The 15906-nt window shown below is 34.5% G+C and overlaps 2 protein-coding genes across 2 annotated transcripts in view; one reads left to right on the forward strand and one right to left on the reverse strand.

The window, feature by feature from the left end:
- Positions 1 to 5044, reverse strand: part of LOC132554804 (U3 small nucleolar ribonucleoprotein protein IMP3-like) — a 53532-nt gene extending 48488 nt beyond the window's left edge. Inside the window, exons 1-2 of the mRNA XM_060219114.1 lie at positions 4889 to 5044; positions 4202 to 4309 (exon numbers count right to left, since the gene is read on the reverse strand). Of these exons, the coding sequence (XP_060075097.1) occupies positions 4202 to 4309; positions 4889 to 5025 (245 nt within the window). The 5' untranslated portion in view covers positions 5026 to 5044. The remainder of the gene's footprint in view (positions 1 to 4201; positions 4310 to 4888) is intronic.
- Positions 5045 to 6568: 1524 nt separating this feature from the next.
- LOC132554811 (neurogenic locus Notch protein-like) overlaps positions 6569 to 15906 on the forward strand; it is a 79170-nt gene continuing 69832 nt past the window's right edge. Inside the window, exon 1 of the mRNA XM_060219125.1 lies at positions 6569 to 6632. Within this exon, the coding sequence (XP_060075108.1) occupies positions 6581 to 6632 (52 nt within the window). The 5' untranslated portion in view covers positions 6569 to 6580. The remainder of the gene's footprint in view (positions 6633 to 15906) is intronic.

Genomic DNA, 15906 nt, shown 5'->3' on the forward strand with positions numbered 1-15906 from the left:
GGTAAAGTAGATCCACCCAGTAAAGGGAATGGGTACACAAGATGACAGAGGACAGATAAAGTAGATCTACCCAGTTGAGAGATTGGGTACACAAGATGACAGAGAACAGATAAAGTAGATCTACCCAGTAAAGGGAATGGGTACACTAGATGACAGAGGACAGATAAACTAGATCTACCCAGTCAAGGGAATGTGTACACAAGATGACAGAGGACAGATAAAGTAGATCTACCCAGTCAACTTTTTCTCTATATATTCTTTGTAATCCAACATCTAAACAACTCACTTATTTTTATGTGGGCAATGCTTAATTACACTTCATTCTGATGACTATTGCAAATAACCACGAGTAAATCACAGGAATGAAGGATTCATATTGTCAAGTGCCATACATCACATTTGGATCAGTTATGTATACACTGTCACTGCCCTACTGGCCAACTGTTTACATCCTTTGACTCCCATACAACAGATTGGCCTGCTTACCTTAAAGTGTACCCTGAGAGTGATTTTATATTTAGATATAATGTTAAGAATGCCGTAAAAATAATAATAATGAAAACCCCGTCAAAATCTGTCGCCCCAGTGTCGAGTTATTAAAGCTCAAAGTTGTCGATTTTCACCTGTCCGCCCAGACCTAATCAGCCAAATCGTCATTTCCACGGAATCGAGGCTCTGCTACTCGTGACGTCATAAGTTCAACAGAAATGGCAGTCAACATGACTGACAGTGACACTGACACCGCAACTGAGAGCGATTTGAGCATGAGTTTTGAGGAGTCTGATTATGGTGTGAATGATATGTCTGAAGACGGAATCCAGCCCTACCGATTTGAACTGGAATTACAAGACGATGTATCCAGTGAGGAGGAAAATGACCCTTCGAAAAGTGATGATCGCTTGGGCAACATAGATTGGCACGTACTTCACTGGGTCTCACCAGTAGTCGTGAAAGTAGTCGAACAGTGAATCGTCGTTTCAAAGAAACAAAATAAAATTGGGTGTGGTTTTGGACTAATTTTCGATCAACAATTTCTGACGTCGGGAAATCGCGTTTGTGCAAGACTATGGATACATTCACGAGGTGCCGGGAATTTTCTTACCGCAGAAGTTTCGTCCGAGGGGAATTTTTCTTTCTAGGGAATTTTCGTAGCACTATGGATATATATAGATAGGGTGTCAACAACCAATTATAACACCCTCCGCTGCGTTAATAATAAAAATTTGATGTTTTAGAAGTTTAAACAATTATTTGACTTGTTTTTACCCTATCACTGGTACGCGTCTGTTGTTAGCCGACAGGCGTGTCGCCTCACAGGTGTCACAATTGTTTTTTCCAGCCAGAGAGGTGCTAATTACCTAACCTGGCACAGGTGTGATTATGAGTTTAGATGACATCTCTACACTGTGAACTGTGTTTTCAAATCAAGATTGGTGATCTTATTGTTATTTTTACGATCGCAAAATTAATAACTAAACAACATCGTCTGCTGGAAGATCTAAAAACCAAATACACCTTATACAAACAACATACACACATAACCTATTATATAAATTCTAATAATTCTATTCTATACTATATAATAGTAGTATGAAAATTCTCGGGGTGAAAATTCCCGTGACCCATTCACGACTAGGCCTTCTCCGAGTATTAGGCGTTCACGATTACGAAGGAATAATATTCCTATGACCGCCCAAGTCATAGGCTAGCCTATCAATTTACAATGTTTAGTTGTAGAATTAATAACAAAATATCAACCTAACAAATATACTTTTATTGAATCAACAATCAGTTTTATTTATCGACGTCATGCATCGACACCCCATCCGTGTTAGTGTTAGGACAACCTTACACACCGCTTCCCTCCTCGATAGGAAGCCATTTTAGCGGATTTAAGCGCTAATTCACCAACCCCTCGTTCACTACCTTAGATATTGCGAAGATGTGAAGTACTTTTACGTAAATAAACAAAGAAATTACCACGGAAAATCCCCAAATAGATCACAATCACATGTAGCACAGTAATGCCAATATGGCTGCATCAACAAAAGCGTTGAACTTATGACGTCACAGGTTTGGGTGCCCGAAAACGAGGTCAACGCCTCTCAGCCAAAGGTGTGTTTTTCAGAAAAGTCGCAATTTCTCAGTAACGGAACATTCCACGGCATTCGCGTTTTCGGCATAGTGTATTTTATGTGCAGAACTATTTTTCAAGGTCAACATAACTGACCTCTCAGGGTACACTTTAAGATCCATCTAAGTCCACGGAAGTCTAGTTTTCGTAGACTTAATGTTAAACCCTTTGTCACTTGGAACTTGTAACCAATGTTAGGGTGAGTGCCAAATCTTTAAGTTTCCCAATGTGTCTGATGTACTACAAGATTCCTAATGCCCAGAAAGTTTGGTCTTTGATATTATACAAGGTTTTGACAAAAGAAAAAACAAAACATGATGGTCCTTTTCTTTTTATACAAAGTCACAACAGCAGGCAGATAATGAACCAAAATCAGGGTTTTTGCCAGGCATCTTATAGGGTCAGGTACAAGGACCATTTTCAACTGAAAATTGAAAATGTATTTTCCCCATTTCCTTCTGTATTTTCCCCATTGGGGTACTGATGAAAACACTTCAATTCCAGTCATTACCTTGACAATCTTTATATCATCTATTCTATGTTGGAAAAGATGAAAGATTCTACAGTTTCTAAAACAAAGGAAGGGTGGGAAGGGACTCAGTCAGGAGACATATCAATTCAGACGATTATTGCAGGCATTCAGTCTAATGGAAATACAGCAATATTTCCATGTCAAGCACAAAAAAATACACATAAATGATTCACTTACTATTAATCCTTGATTTACATTCTATTTGTGACATTAGGACAGATATATGAAAATACAACATATCTTACTAATAATCAAGATGGATTGCTGGGCCAAAATTCCAAATTACAAAAAGAAAGATAATTCTAAAAACGAGATAAATTCTTCACAAGCACTGAAAGATTATTTTCAAATGTTAAATAATTTGCTAGAGGAATTAAATGCTTATTTTTTCCTTAATGTTTTTGTAGGTATTTTAATTTTATTCACAGTACTTTTCCCCCATCATTCGGTTTGTGAAAAATGTCACTGATATTATTCCAATTTTAGCTCAATGACTATTTCTCAAAATAGGTAGCAAAACCCTGCATATATCTTACACCAATGAAAAGAAAGATTCAGAAATTATAATGCAAAACCCACTCAAATTTGACAATCATGTTCATGATGCAACAAATAAAACAATCAGGTTACTAACAGGATCAAACCCATAAATGGTTAACACAACTTTAGTTTCTTTCACAAGCTCTGTTATGACCACATCTTGAGTATTAAACGTGTGTATAGAACCCTCTCTTAAGGATAGACTGAAACACCTTAAGATGTCAAACCCTAGATACTGAAAAATCTAAGGCAATATAATAAGAAACATGTTTAACTGGAATAAATTCATCAAAAGAGAAATGTGTAAAGTCCATAACAAATGTACCACTCGTTTAGAGAGATCTTCTCTTTAGCTTGATTGGCTGAGCATTAAGACTAGTAAGTCAAAGGTCCCAGGTTGAAATTATAATGGAAGCATTGAGGTCAATAAAGACCTGAATCACATGTGCATCAGGCAGATAAATATGGATTAAACCAAACAAAAGATCAAGAGGTCATGACTTGAGCATTAACTAGAATTTGTTGATTGTTGTTTATTTCTTGTTAACATCCTGGGTCATTTAAGGATTTGTCAGATTTGGGTGGTGAAGGAAAATCAAAATTCTCACAGAAAACCACCAACCTGCTGTCTGTACCTAGCAATTACCCTACATAGATCTCAAACCTGCAACCAACAGATTGAGGGCTAGCAATAAAGCTGATCAGACGATTTCAAGAATCAGACAGGCCATTTGAAAGAGCTCCTTTAAATAAAGAACTGTTAACAAATATAATTCTCCCCCACGTAAGGTGAAAAATGCACTGTCTCTACAGTCATACCTGAAGTCATATCAAAATTTCTGTTTTTGAAGAGGATCTGGATATAAAGGCCTGATGGCCCCCATTTGTAAATACCAGATTCATAATGTATTCACTTTCTGAACTATTGAACTTTTTTCACAATTAGAAATATCTGATTGGTAAGCATCAGTGAGAGAAAACCGAACATAACTTACAGCTTTTCTATGAGTTGTGATGTAGCCTCAGCTCTGAACGGATCTTTGACGTCAAGTTCTTTGATCTTCCTGGCAAGTTCTCGGACCTCTCGAGACATTTTATTATACCTAAATGTAAAACATATTCTGTATAACCTAAAATACATTACCAGCTAATAGAGACGGGAAGAATCAAGTTCTATATGAATGTAAAACAGAAATAATTGATGCATAAGAATGCCAGCAGGGTAACTACAAGTACGTCAACATCGAGGCTGACAAAAAGGAAATGGGATATATAGATCCTAGTAATAACGATGGTATGGTCCAGTATGAATATTGGCTGCCAACTAGTAATAATGTTAAAAGACGGCCTTCTACCCTAGCTAGACATTAAAACATTCATATTCTTTATATCTGAGCAGAGTCCTTGTGAATCATTTTGTTGATGGTTTTGCAACACTTACCTGCGACCCGGTATTGACCTGTATATTATCTAAAACTAACCGAAATTCTACCTTTGGTGATAATCATTTATCAGAAATTACATGGATATAATAAAAAAAAATCTACATCAACAGCCACGATGGAAAAATACTCTATTTCACTTAAGTTACACCAAATATTTTCATATGCAAAAACCTTAACTTGGAAGTCTGTTTGTGTTTGATGTAATCTACAAAAACAAAACGTCTGTGGTAAACATACTTTGTGTAATCCTCTCTGCGCTGTATATAATATTTCTTCATCACCTTCAGTTCATGAATGTTGTTGTCTATCTCCCATGATATAAAATCGACCTTCTTCAACAGTTTTTTCTCGTGGAACTTCAATTTACGAACCATTTCGATGAAGTTGTCAAAAGTGTTTACAACACGTGGGAAATATCACCGGAAGTATGTATACTACGCCATCTAGCGGAAAGGAAAGTTCCCTCACCCGGTCTACTTCTACTTTCACTTTGTCTGTTCTGATTTCGATACTTATGGTAATTCATGAGTTATTGATATTTATGAGTTAAGGATCAGTGATCTTAGACAATTATTTTGGTAATTATTTCCTTTTTACTTGATGAGCAAATTCAATTAATTAATATACAGTCTTTAGTAGTGGCGCCAACAACGAAAAAACTAGTTTCTCTAGTCCTGTAGTAAATGTGTGATGTTTTTACTTTCCTCTCTTTCTGTATTTGTGATGTATCAATTAAACGCTAAAATACTTATTAATATCATAAATATATTTACGAAAGAATAATGTTTAATTCATCACTATAAAATACTTTAGAGTGTCCAATTACATTGTTCAGTAGGAGTTTGTCACGATTGTTGTTTTCGAAAATAATCGAAAATACAGTGTTATTTCATTTTTATTGCTAACGTCATATTGTCGTGATGTCACATTGAGTATCTTGAAGACAAAAGTGTAGACAACAAACTGAAAAGGAATCAATATTTTGCTCTTATTTATTATGTGCCGACCCAAGATATCCATCAATTTATTTTTATGTCGAGACACTGATGTGGATTCTAAAACTGTTCTGGTTCAATTGTTTGCCATGATCTACTTTCTCAGTAGACTATACTTTGTCAGATATATATCGCAAGGTCAAGAATTTATCAATATTATGGAATAGAAATTCGCCATGCTTTTCCGATTAGACTGTTGTGGTGTAAATATCACGCAAGGCAATGTATTCCCGAATCCCGTATCGTTCAAAGGCTATACCGTTAATAACGGTATGTAGGCTACTGTGAAAGCATGTGGTTAAAAAGACCCGTTACATTTGAGAACAGCGTCATGTCTCCAATTAGAAGAAATATATTACGCCACACCTCCAATGACTCTGCGAAGTGTGTCGGAAGGAAGACGTGTGCCGAATCTTGTCAGTATCCAAGCGTGACTGCCTTAACGCTATCTAGCTCGCGCGAACCTGCACTTCAAACTGTGATTTATGTCAACAAAGTGCAGCTGTCTGTCTACCTCCGCAGAGAGCATTCTAAGAAATAGTCCCTCAGTCTTTATGTGTTACTGACGCTCAGAAACACAGTACGGTAGAGAAATATATAATTCTATTCACACCGATACTTATTTTTGATGTTTTATTTCTCAAAAGATTATCAGCGAGAATTTATCTGTGAAGGAATTTCGGCAGCGTACCCACGCAAGGCGCGGAAGGATAAGGTAGGACGGTGTTATTCATTGAACGGTGACACGAGCGAAAAGTTTTGCATAGAGTGTATATTAGGGTCGAAAAGGTTTTACGGTGAATTCAAATCGGATATGGAATTAACAATAGTGGAATTACCAGGATTTATATACTCTTTTTGACCACAGTGGATTTATTGTGTAATGTTACACATGTGAAGTTAGTGTATTTTGGAATCTTCAATCCCTGGAGCTATGCAGGGGCACTTGGCATTAGTGCTTTGCATGGTTTTACAGGCCATCGGAGGTAAAACTCGTGTTGTGATCGTCCCATCATTTTAACGTTTGCACCTGTTGACACGATTCCCCAGACACAATCATGTATCATTTTATCCTTGAAGTGTTAGCTGATGTTGTTTTGTGTTTAATTATATATTTATGAACACACAAAAACTTCGCAAACCCCAATACACACCTCACATCAAAGTTTAGAAAACTCACATAACAACACATCACTGCAGCAGCATGGGTGCTGTACTGTGCCTAAGACCCTACAGCTTTTTTTCAGGTTGCCGCGTGTTTTCTTTGTTTGGGTTGGAAAAGACATTATATAATATGGAAAAACATCTAATTAGTTTGGTGAATATTTTCCTAACTTTTCATGAAACGGATTGATTATTGTATATGTCGATAATGAACTTCTCATTACTATCATTGCAATTTACCGTATGGTGTTTATTTCATAAACGTTTTTTTTTTATGTTTTTTCTTTAAATCTTACCATGTTTTTTAAACTTGTAAATGATAAAAGATGAAACCATTATATGATTTTATCTGAATTAATTTTTGAATTGGCTAAATGGCAAATTAATAACATTTTTCTCATTTTTCACCCACTATTTTTCCCCCAGCCCACACTCCACCCAAAAGAATATATGTTTGGACTGAAGTGTCAGAAATATTTGCATAAAAAATCTATTTTTTTAATCTATTCAAGGTAATTTTCCAAATATTTTTGTCAAGAATATTAATGTGGGGTTCAGGAATTTGTAAGTGTTTATAGACAAGTAATGTTGGACATGAACATACTCATAATTTGCTAATTGGAAAAACATGTTACCATGGCAGCCTAAAAACAGTTATACTACTATCAGCCATACATCTACTAAGCTGATGAATTGGCTCCAGAAATTTGGATTCTCCTTTGAAGTGAATATATGAGTCAACTGCTAAAATTAATATTTGGTGTACGTTACTGAAATTTACTTTGCTTATAGGGTTATACAACTTGAAATTGTATATCACTGAATCTGATACCAATATGTAATATTGATTCATTTAGGCATACAAAAGTCACTATCAGCATCTGAAAGAGTAAATGACCTTTTTAAAGGACAAAAATAAACAATTTCAAAGAAAAACTGTCTATATGACTTGATATAGGATTCTGCTTTGTCTTTGGAATGAAATGAAAATATGTCAAGATATCCAGGCAAATGACCGAGCACATTGTGGTGATTCACAGGTTAGTTTTAAATCTGGATTTAAGTTATACCTAGAAATGTTTACTGAACAATCTAATTAAAATGTTGAAATATCTTTTTGTTAGTTTGATAACAGATAAACCTAGATATCAAGATGTAAAACATATTTTTTTAAAGTGAAATGAAAAATGTTTAATGTTACAACTTTTTATGAAAATACATTTCATTAATAATTTGATTACTATATCTATGACACAAATCTTGATTTAAGAATTCTGACCTGTTAGTTATGATCTGTTTACAAGAATTTGGAAGTTCACTATAATAAATATGAAGTAGTATGGCAGTTCAATAAATCACAAACGATTAGAGTAATTAACAACAAAGACAGGTCATTGTACTATTCTGTTGGAGTATGTATAACAATGAGTTGATCATATTTAGTCCAACAACTTACCTACAATGGACTACAATCAATTTGATTTATGAATAAAAATATCGTGTTACATGATCTACCCACTCAGAGTCAACTTCTTATAGTTTTACAACAAGGCTCAACTGTTTCAGGTTTTTAGAGGTCAGAACTACCTGACTGTGTTTTGGTAATAACAGTTTACAGGAACTTAAAGACTTTTGTTTTTTATGCTTGTGTAGTGAGCAAAGAACACACATATCTATATAACCATATTTGCATCATGAATTGCATAATTATTTTGAAATAAACGCTGAATTGTGAAATTTGTGTAAAAGGAAGAAAGAAAAATGTTATCAAATTATTTGATAGAAAGATTAGAATCCAAGGAAATGTTATATTTTAAGATTGATTTAAATATCTCATGACTGAAAGATCAACTTATCAGATATATTCAAAGCACCAAAAATATCATTTAATTTCATATGACTTCCAATAAAACTGATAACAGAAGGTTCAAATGGGTGGAGATGTCAAATATTTTCCAGATCACTTGTCAGTTTGATGGTTTAAAATGTTGGTATCTTGAAAGGAACTTAATCAATTAGAAGTAAAACTGTTGATAAGTATCAAACACTTATGTATGGTTAGGTCAATTTAAATGAAATTAGCTGTCACGTAATATACAATCTTGTATAATTAAAAATACAATCATTTGAAAAATAAAATGTCATACTTGCACAAGCATTATTACATAAAAGAAATTGGAAAGAGTGATTTCTATCTGGGAAGTTTTAAAAGAAATTAATTTCACCACTTTATTAAAATATGTATGTATGTTGATATTGACATTATAAATAAATTATAAATAAAGCATTCTTCACTTTAAATCCTGATTTATGGTGTAAAAACATACTGTATTTATTTCTGTAAGATCTCACTCCTTCAAAATATCTCCTGATTGCCTGTATATTTCTTAATGAAGTCCTTAACTTGTTTGCTGTAAGACAGAAAAAAAATCTGTATGTGTAATTGTAGTCTAGAGCAAGGCAACAGATAAATCAAAACAAAATATATCACATATAGGACAATAACAACACAAAAAAGAACAGACAAATGTCTGTTACGTATTCATTCAGTACCTTAACTTTAAAGTTACTGTCAACTTATCAAGGACTGGCATAAAGACAATGTTGTATCAAAGTAAAAAATCCTTGAAAAATGTTAATCTTAGTTTGGCATTTTAAAAAATAATAAAGTATTAAAAAATGCCCTGAATGCATCAATAAACTGCCTGTTGCATATCTGAACTTAAATTGCAATGATGTACATGACTGACAAAACTGTCCTTGTCAAAATCCCTTTTACCAAGTACCAGTTTTGGTGTTGGGATACATGACATGTACATACATGACAAAAGTTACAGTTCAGTTCTATATAATACATATACTAAGGTGAATGAAATTTGATCTGAAATTTGATCTTTTGTTTCAAACAGTAAATTTTCATTTGCAGAATGGACATTTGATTTCTTCATGAAAATCTTTGATATGGTTCTCACCAAGCTACCTACAAATGTATTCGATATTGAAGTGAAGGCAATTATGTCTTACGGCTCTGAATCTCTATAACATTTCCTTAATTAATTGACAAAGATTTAGGTGTAAAGATCCTTTCTTTGATGTGTTAATGATACAAATAATTAACATCCTCACTATTGTGAACCTGTTCTGGAGGGGACATATCAGTATGGCTATCATTTTTTGGCCTCAATTCTTATCATCCCTGGAAGTAATTTTACAGTTTTCGCTTTGTTAGGTTAGCTCAGGACAGAAATGTTGAACGCCATCACCTATAGGAAAGGTGCAAACAGGCACCAAAATTTATGTAACAGGTATATTAAATCCAAAAACAATGTTGTAATTTATGGTGACTTTGAAGAATTTGAAGAAGAAAGGATGAAAGGGATTTTAATTTGATTTCTCGTTTGCTTTTGTGTCTAAATAACACATTGGCAACTTTACTTTAACACTTTTCTTTAGCAATGTTCAATAAATTTTGTGTCCCAAAAATCACTGCTACATGATAAGTTATTATGGTAATACAGGATTCTACATATGTATATGTAAATGAAGTGCTGGATTATAATGTACTTCAAATCCTAGTGTAACATACAAAGATTTAATAGTATTCTTTTTCTGAATTCACAAGTTTTAACATTACGCATAAAAGAATAGGGTTAAATCAGTTTTCACCATTCATAAATTCATTATGAAAAAGGCTGTCATATCAGAATAGAAGTTAAGAAATAGTGCTTCACTGCAATGATTTTTGGGCACTCAGATATTTGAGTCCAGGACTTGTGATTTACCAGTTGGACTTACTATTGTTTGGAAACACACTATATTTCATAGTATCTAGCTATATATAGGGATTCATCAAAACTTTGGAATAAGTATTCTGGACTTGCCTGAAAAATCCTACAAACCGGTTCAAGTTTTGGTTTACAACCCCATTAAAAGAAATGTAGATCAGTATGTCACATATATAGGTCATTGCCGTTCATGACTAGATTTGTCTTTCATACATTATATGACATAATCATGTCTTGGTGAACACTCATGAGCTTGATGAACCCTAGCATTGCTTTGTGGGTCGCTCTGAGTCATTCCAGTGTTGGACTGCAGTGGTAAAGACAATGCATGTAATGTAAAAAGACAATGCATGGGATGCAATGTGAAGTATAATCATTTGGGGATAGAGCAACCTCCTCCTGACCAGCATATTATCAATACTGTCACAGCAGACACACATTTATAATGGTTTAGGGTAGCAGATATCTCTGCTTGTTGTCCCGCTGCCTAACATACTGTATCGGTCGTATTGGGCGTTAACGACAATATGACACTGACATGTATGCATTACTTTGTGTCATTCTTATTCCTAGTGCAGTATCACAATTTTATAATGAAATTTTTCCACTTTTTTTCCATTCAATTTTTTCTACAATTCTTCATTTTTATTGTGGCAGATCGCTTTCAGTGTTATTGACTTTCCATTTGATGTTGTCTGAAGGTTTGAGCTGCGACACGTTTACGAGACATTCATCATTGAGCTATAACGTTTAATTGTGGATGCTAGAGATCGCAGTGCCCAACGCCAACACCTACAGAGGAATTCTGTTACTGTTTTCATCTAATTTTATTGATGTAAAACATTGATTTAGTAATAGTTGGCTTTTCATGGCATTTATTTAGGCTTTGATCTTGACAATATTTGGGTTGCATCTTTTAGAAAAACAGGAAATTTACAATGGACACCACACATGTTCAGTGCAATATAAGCATTTTGTATAGTTATTGTCCTTTTAAATCCAGTGGATTTTCCTTCCATTCAGAATATGTCTAATTTTTGTCACTGTTAGTTATATTTATAATTCTTTACGAGTATGGATACAAAAGTTTGAGATATGTGTATATATATATACATTTTCATATATGGGCCTACTGCAGACAGCCATTTGATGACAGTTCAGAAAGTCAAACACAGTAGAAGTGGCAGTTTTATTGAGAGACAAATTGTCAATTTGGAGGTAAAAATAAGAGACAAAGTGTCAATGTGCAGGTAGAATTGAGAGACAAAGTTTCAATGTGCAGGTAAAGTTGGGATACAAAATATCAATGTGCAGGTAAAGCTGAGAGATAAAGTTTCAGTGTGCAAGTATAAAAGTTGTGAGACAAAATATCAATGTGCAGATTGAGTTTAGACAAAGTTTCAAGGTGCTGGTAAATTTGAGTGACAAAATATCAATGTGCAGGTAAAGTGAAAGGACAAATAGAAAGGTGAAGGTAACAAAGTTCAACATTAAAATGCCTGTTTGGTTTGGACATAAAAGTAAAGCAAGCATGTACAGTTTACAAATGGGTTAGGATTTTTGCAATATCATAATGCTGTTTAATAATTCATCTTATAAAAGCCACAGTAGAAAAGTGGGTAACCAGATAAACACTATTTCAAGGGTTTAAATCAATTTCTGTCCTACTTCTTGCATCAATCATGATGATTTCATGATTCTTCCACTTTATTGTAACAACCATAAAGAAAAGACCGAGACTTCAGAAGGGAGAGAAACAGAGAGAACTACAGGGAGAAGTAGGTCAGAGAGAGAGTTTGAAATGGTTTTGGATTGATGGCTTTATTTGATCATCAGTAATTTTGGGGGGAAATATGGACTAGTATATGAACACTGGGAATGTCAATTTGATAGAAAATTACTTTACAATTAGAAAATAATATAGATTATCATTGGCATGGGTCTCAATTTTCATGGTTTTTCGAAAAAACCAATGATTATTGAAAATATGATTTTTTGGATAAATACCAGTGTGGAAAAAAATGTTATCTAAAACAGCTTTGTTTTTTTTTGCATTTTTTTTTTCCCTCGCAAAATGACAGTCATAGTATATAGGTAATTTAACTGCAAATGTTAGTTGGTAAAAAATAAGACCAATTTCGAGGCTTATTTGTCTTGTTTTTAAACTCTGTTATTACAAAAATGAAAAAAAACACAAGAAAATGTTTATGGGAAATAATAAAAAAAAGAAGACACAAATTCATCCTCTCATATTTTAAAACTTGGAAATAGCAATGTTATTGAAACAAATATTAACGACTTTTTCAATGTGATAATTGTGGTAGTACATGTACTTTATAACATTAGTTGTTTTACTATTATCACTTTAACAAAAATAACATTGAATCCAAACCCAGTACAACAGCATCTTTTGTTATTAGGCTGAAAACAACAAGACATCAAACTGAATATATAATAGAAGCTAATATTTAAATGATGGTTCATTCAACACTTCGTTTTACATAAATTAGTAAGGATTTCTTTTGAAATGTGTCCACATGGTCATGACTATTCACAAAGTACATCATCATGGATGTGCCAATTGAAATTTTGGCAGGACAACAGTGCTATAACACCGAACTTTAAAGACAATATTGCAGCTTGTGCCACTTTGATCTCTGTTGTTTCACGTGCATGGCTCACGTGCGAAATTTACCTGGGTAGCGGTGACCTTAGGCCAGTTACTGTCATGATGTGTAAAACTTTGAACACTAATTATACCTTGATGTTTAAGCATACAAAACTCTGTTCAGAATGGAAAAAGAAAAAAGGAATATTCAGAAATCATTTTCTTATTCCAATATTTGATTGACTTTCCTAGTTTTTACATGTTGAACAATATTCAACACTGCATACAGTTTTGATACAACTTCAAAAAGGATCAGGATTTCACCTTATAGGCCAGCTACATGTAATTAACAATAAAACAATATAAGATTATGTTACCCATCATTAGCTGATATACAAAGGCCTCTGTGGTATATTCAACGACATGGCACTCACTTAACATTATATCAACCAAGGCAGTGTGTTATGGTATCACCTAATTACCCCATACATTTATACTAAAATAGGTTTTGTGTAGTTAACTTGCATACATGTAGTGTTTTATTAAAGAATCCAGCTCCACAGGTGATGAGACTGTAATTTAGAGATACACACTTCCTATCACAGTCTACTCGAGCCATTATGTATGGCATAGTAATCCCCAAAATTAAGATGGCTACATTTCTATGTTAAATTAAACAAGTCTGTTGATGATTTGTTGTTTGTCTGCATTTCGTGTAGACTTTCCCACGCTTCCTAAAAATGGTTGTAAGATATCTAGCAGAACACAGGGATGGGAGGGGGACTTTTTACAGTGACTCTCTTGTGAGCAACTGTATTCGGGAAGGGATGGGATGATACAGTGGCTCAGTTGGTAGTAACTTTGTTGATGAAGAGATGGGAAGGGTACTTTATGGAGTGACTTGGGCATAACTTTGTTTGGCCATTTGGGGGTGAAAGGGGAAAGGAACCTTTCTTGATCAGTAACTTTATTTGGAAAGGGATTTTAGGGGTACCTTATACAATGATTTGTGGGTAACTATTGGGTGAGAGGAGGACCTTACAGAGTATCTCATTTTACTGTATTGGGAAAGGGTGGAGAGGGACCTACTATAGTACCTCGTTACAAACTATATACAAAGATTGGAGATGGACCTTGTACAGTGATTCCTGAGTAGCTTTACTAGGAAGTGACAGAAGGGAACTTTATACAGTGACTTGTATGTAACTGCTTTTAGGAAGGGAGGAGGGGGGACTTTCAAAGTGATTCTTGAGTAATTTTATATGGGAAGGGATTGAAGATGGACATTATACAGCGACTCTCGAGTAACAGTATTGAGGAAATGATGATAGAGGAACCTTATGCAGTGACTCATGATCATGAGTTACACAGGTGTTTGAAGACTCAGAACCCATGTATCCATTATACATGTCATTATAACATATTTCACATATGAAAAATCCTTATCTATCTCAGTTTACAATGTTTTCGAAATAAATGTCAGTACTCTAACAATTCAAACTTTAAGAAATCCTGTAATATACCAGTAATAAGTCCTCACATCCTGATGAGTGGGATCAAGTCTTATTTTTGAGTGTTTGCATGCTATACCATTTTGTCCAGGATGCACACTTTGGGTTGAGTATTTGATCCCTTATCAATTCTGGATGTCCTTTATACATTCTTTATGTCCTTTATCCATTCTGTGGATGTCCTTTATCCATTCTGGATGTCCTTTATCCATTCTGTGGATGTTCTTTATCCATTCTTGATGTCCTTTATCCATTCTGTGGATGTCCTTTATCCATTCTGGATGTCCTTTATCCATTCTGGATGTCCTTTATCCATTCTGTGGATGTTCTTTATCCATTCTGGCTGTTCTTTATCCATTCTGTGGATGTCCTTTATCCATTCTGGATGTCCTTTATCCATTCTGGCTGTTCTTTATCCATTCTGTGGATGTTCTTTATCCATTCTGTGGATGTTCTTTATCCATTCTGTGGATGTTCTTTATCCATTCTGGATGTCCTTTTTTCATTCTGGATGTCCTTTATCCATTCTGGATGTCCTTTATCCATTCTGGATGTTCTTTATCCATTCTGGATGTCCTTTATCCATTTTGTGGATGTCCCTTATCCATTCTGGCTGTTCTTTATCAATTCTGGCTGTTCTTTATCCATTCTGTGGATGTTCTTTATCCATTCTGGCTGTTCTTTATCCATTCTGGATGTCCTTTATCCATTCTGTGGATGTCCTTTATCCATTCTGGCTGTTCTTTATCAATTCTGGCTGTTCTTTATCCATTCTGTGGATGTTCTTTATCCATTCTGGCTGTTCTTTATCAATTCTGTGGATGTTCTTTATCCATTCTTGATGTCCTTTATCCATTCTGTGGATGTCCTTTATCCATTCTGGCTGTTCTTTATCCATTCTGTGGATGTTCTTTATCCATTCTGTGGATGTTCTTTATCCATTCTGGCTGCTCTTTATCCATTCTGTGGATATCCTTTATCCATTCTGGATGTCCTTTATCCATTCTTGATGTCCTTTATCCATTCTGTGGATGTTCTTTATCCATTCTGGATGTCCTTTATTCATTCTGGATGTCCTTTATTCATCCTGGATGTTCTGTATCCATTCTGGCTGTTCTTTATCCATTCTGGATGTCCTTTATTCATTCTGGATGTCTGTTATCCATTCTGGATGTCCTTTATTCATTCTGGA

The sequence above is a fragment of the Ylistrum balloti genome, unplaced genomic scaffold (assembly GCF_031769215.1).
Source record: "Ylistrum balloti isolate Yb309-2 unplaced genomic scaffold, AGI_CSIRO_Ybal_v1 Utg370444, whole genome shotgun sequence".
NCBI classification, from domain to species: Eukaryota; Metazoa; Mollusca; class Bivalvia; order Pectinida; family Pectinidae; genus Ylistrum; species Ylistrum balloti.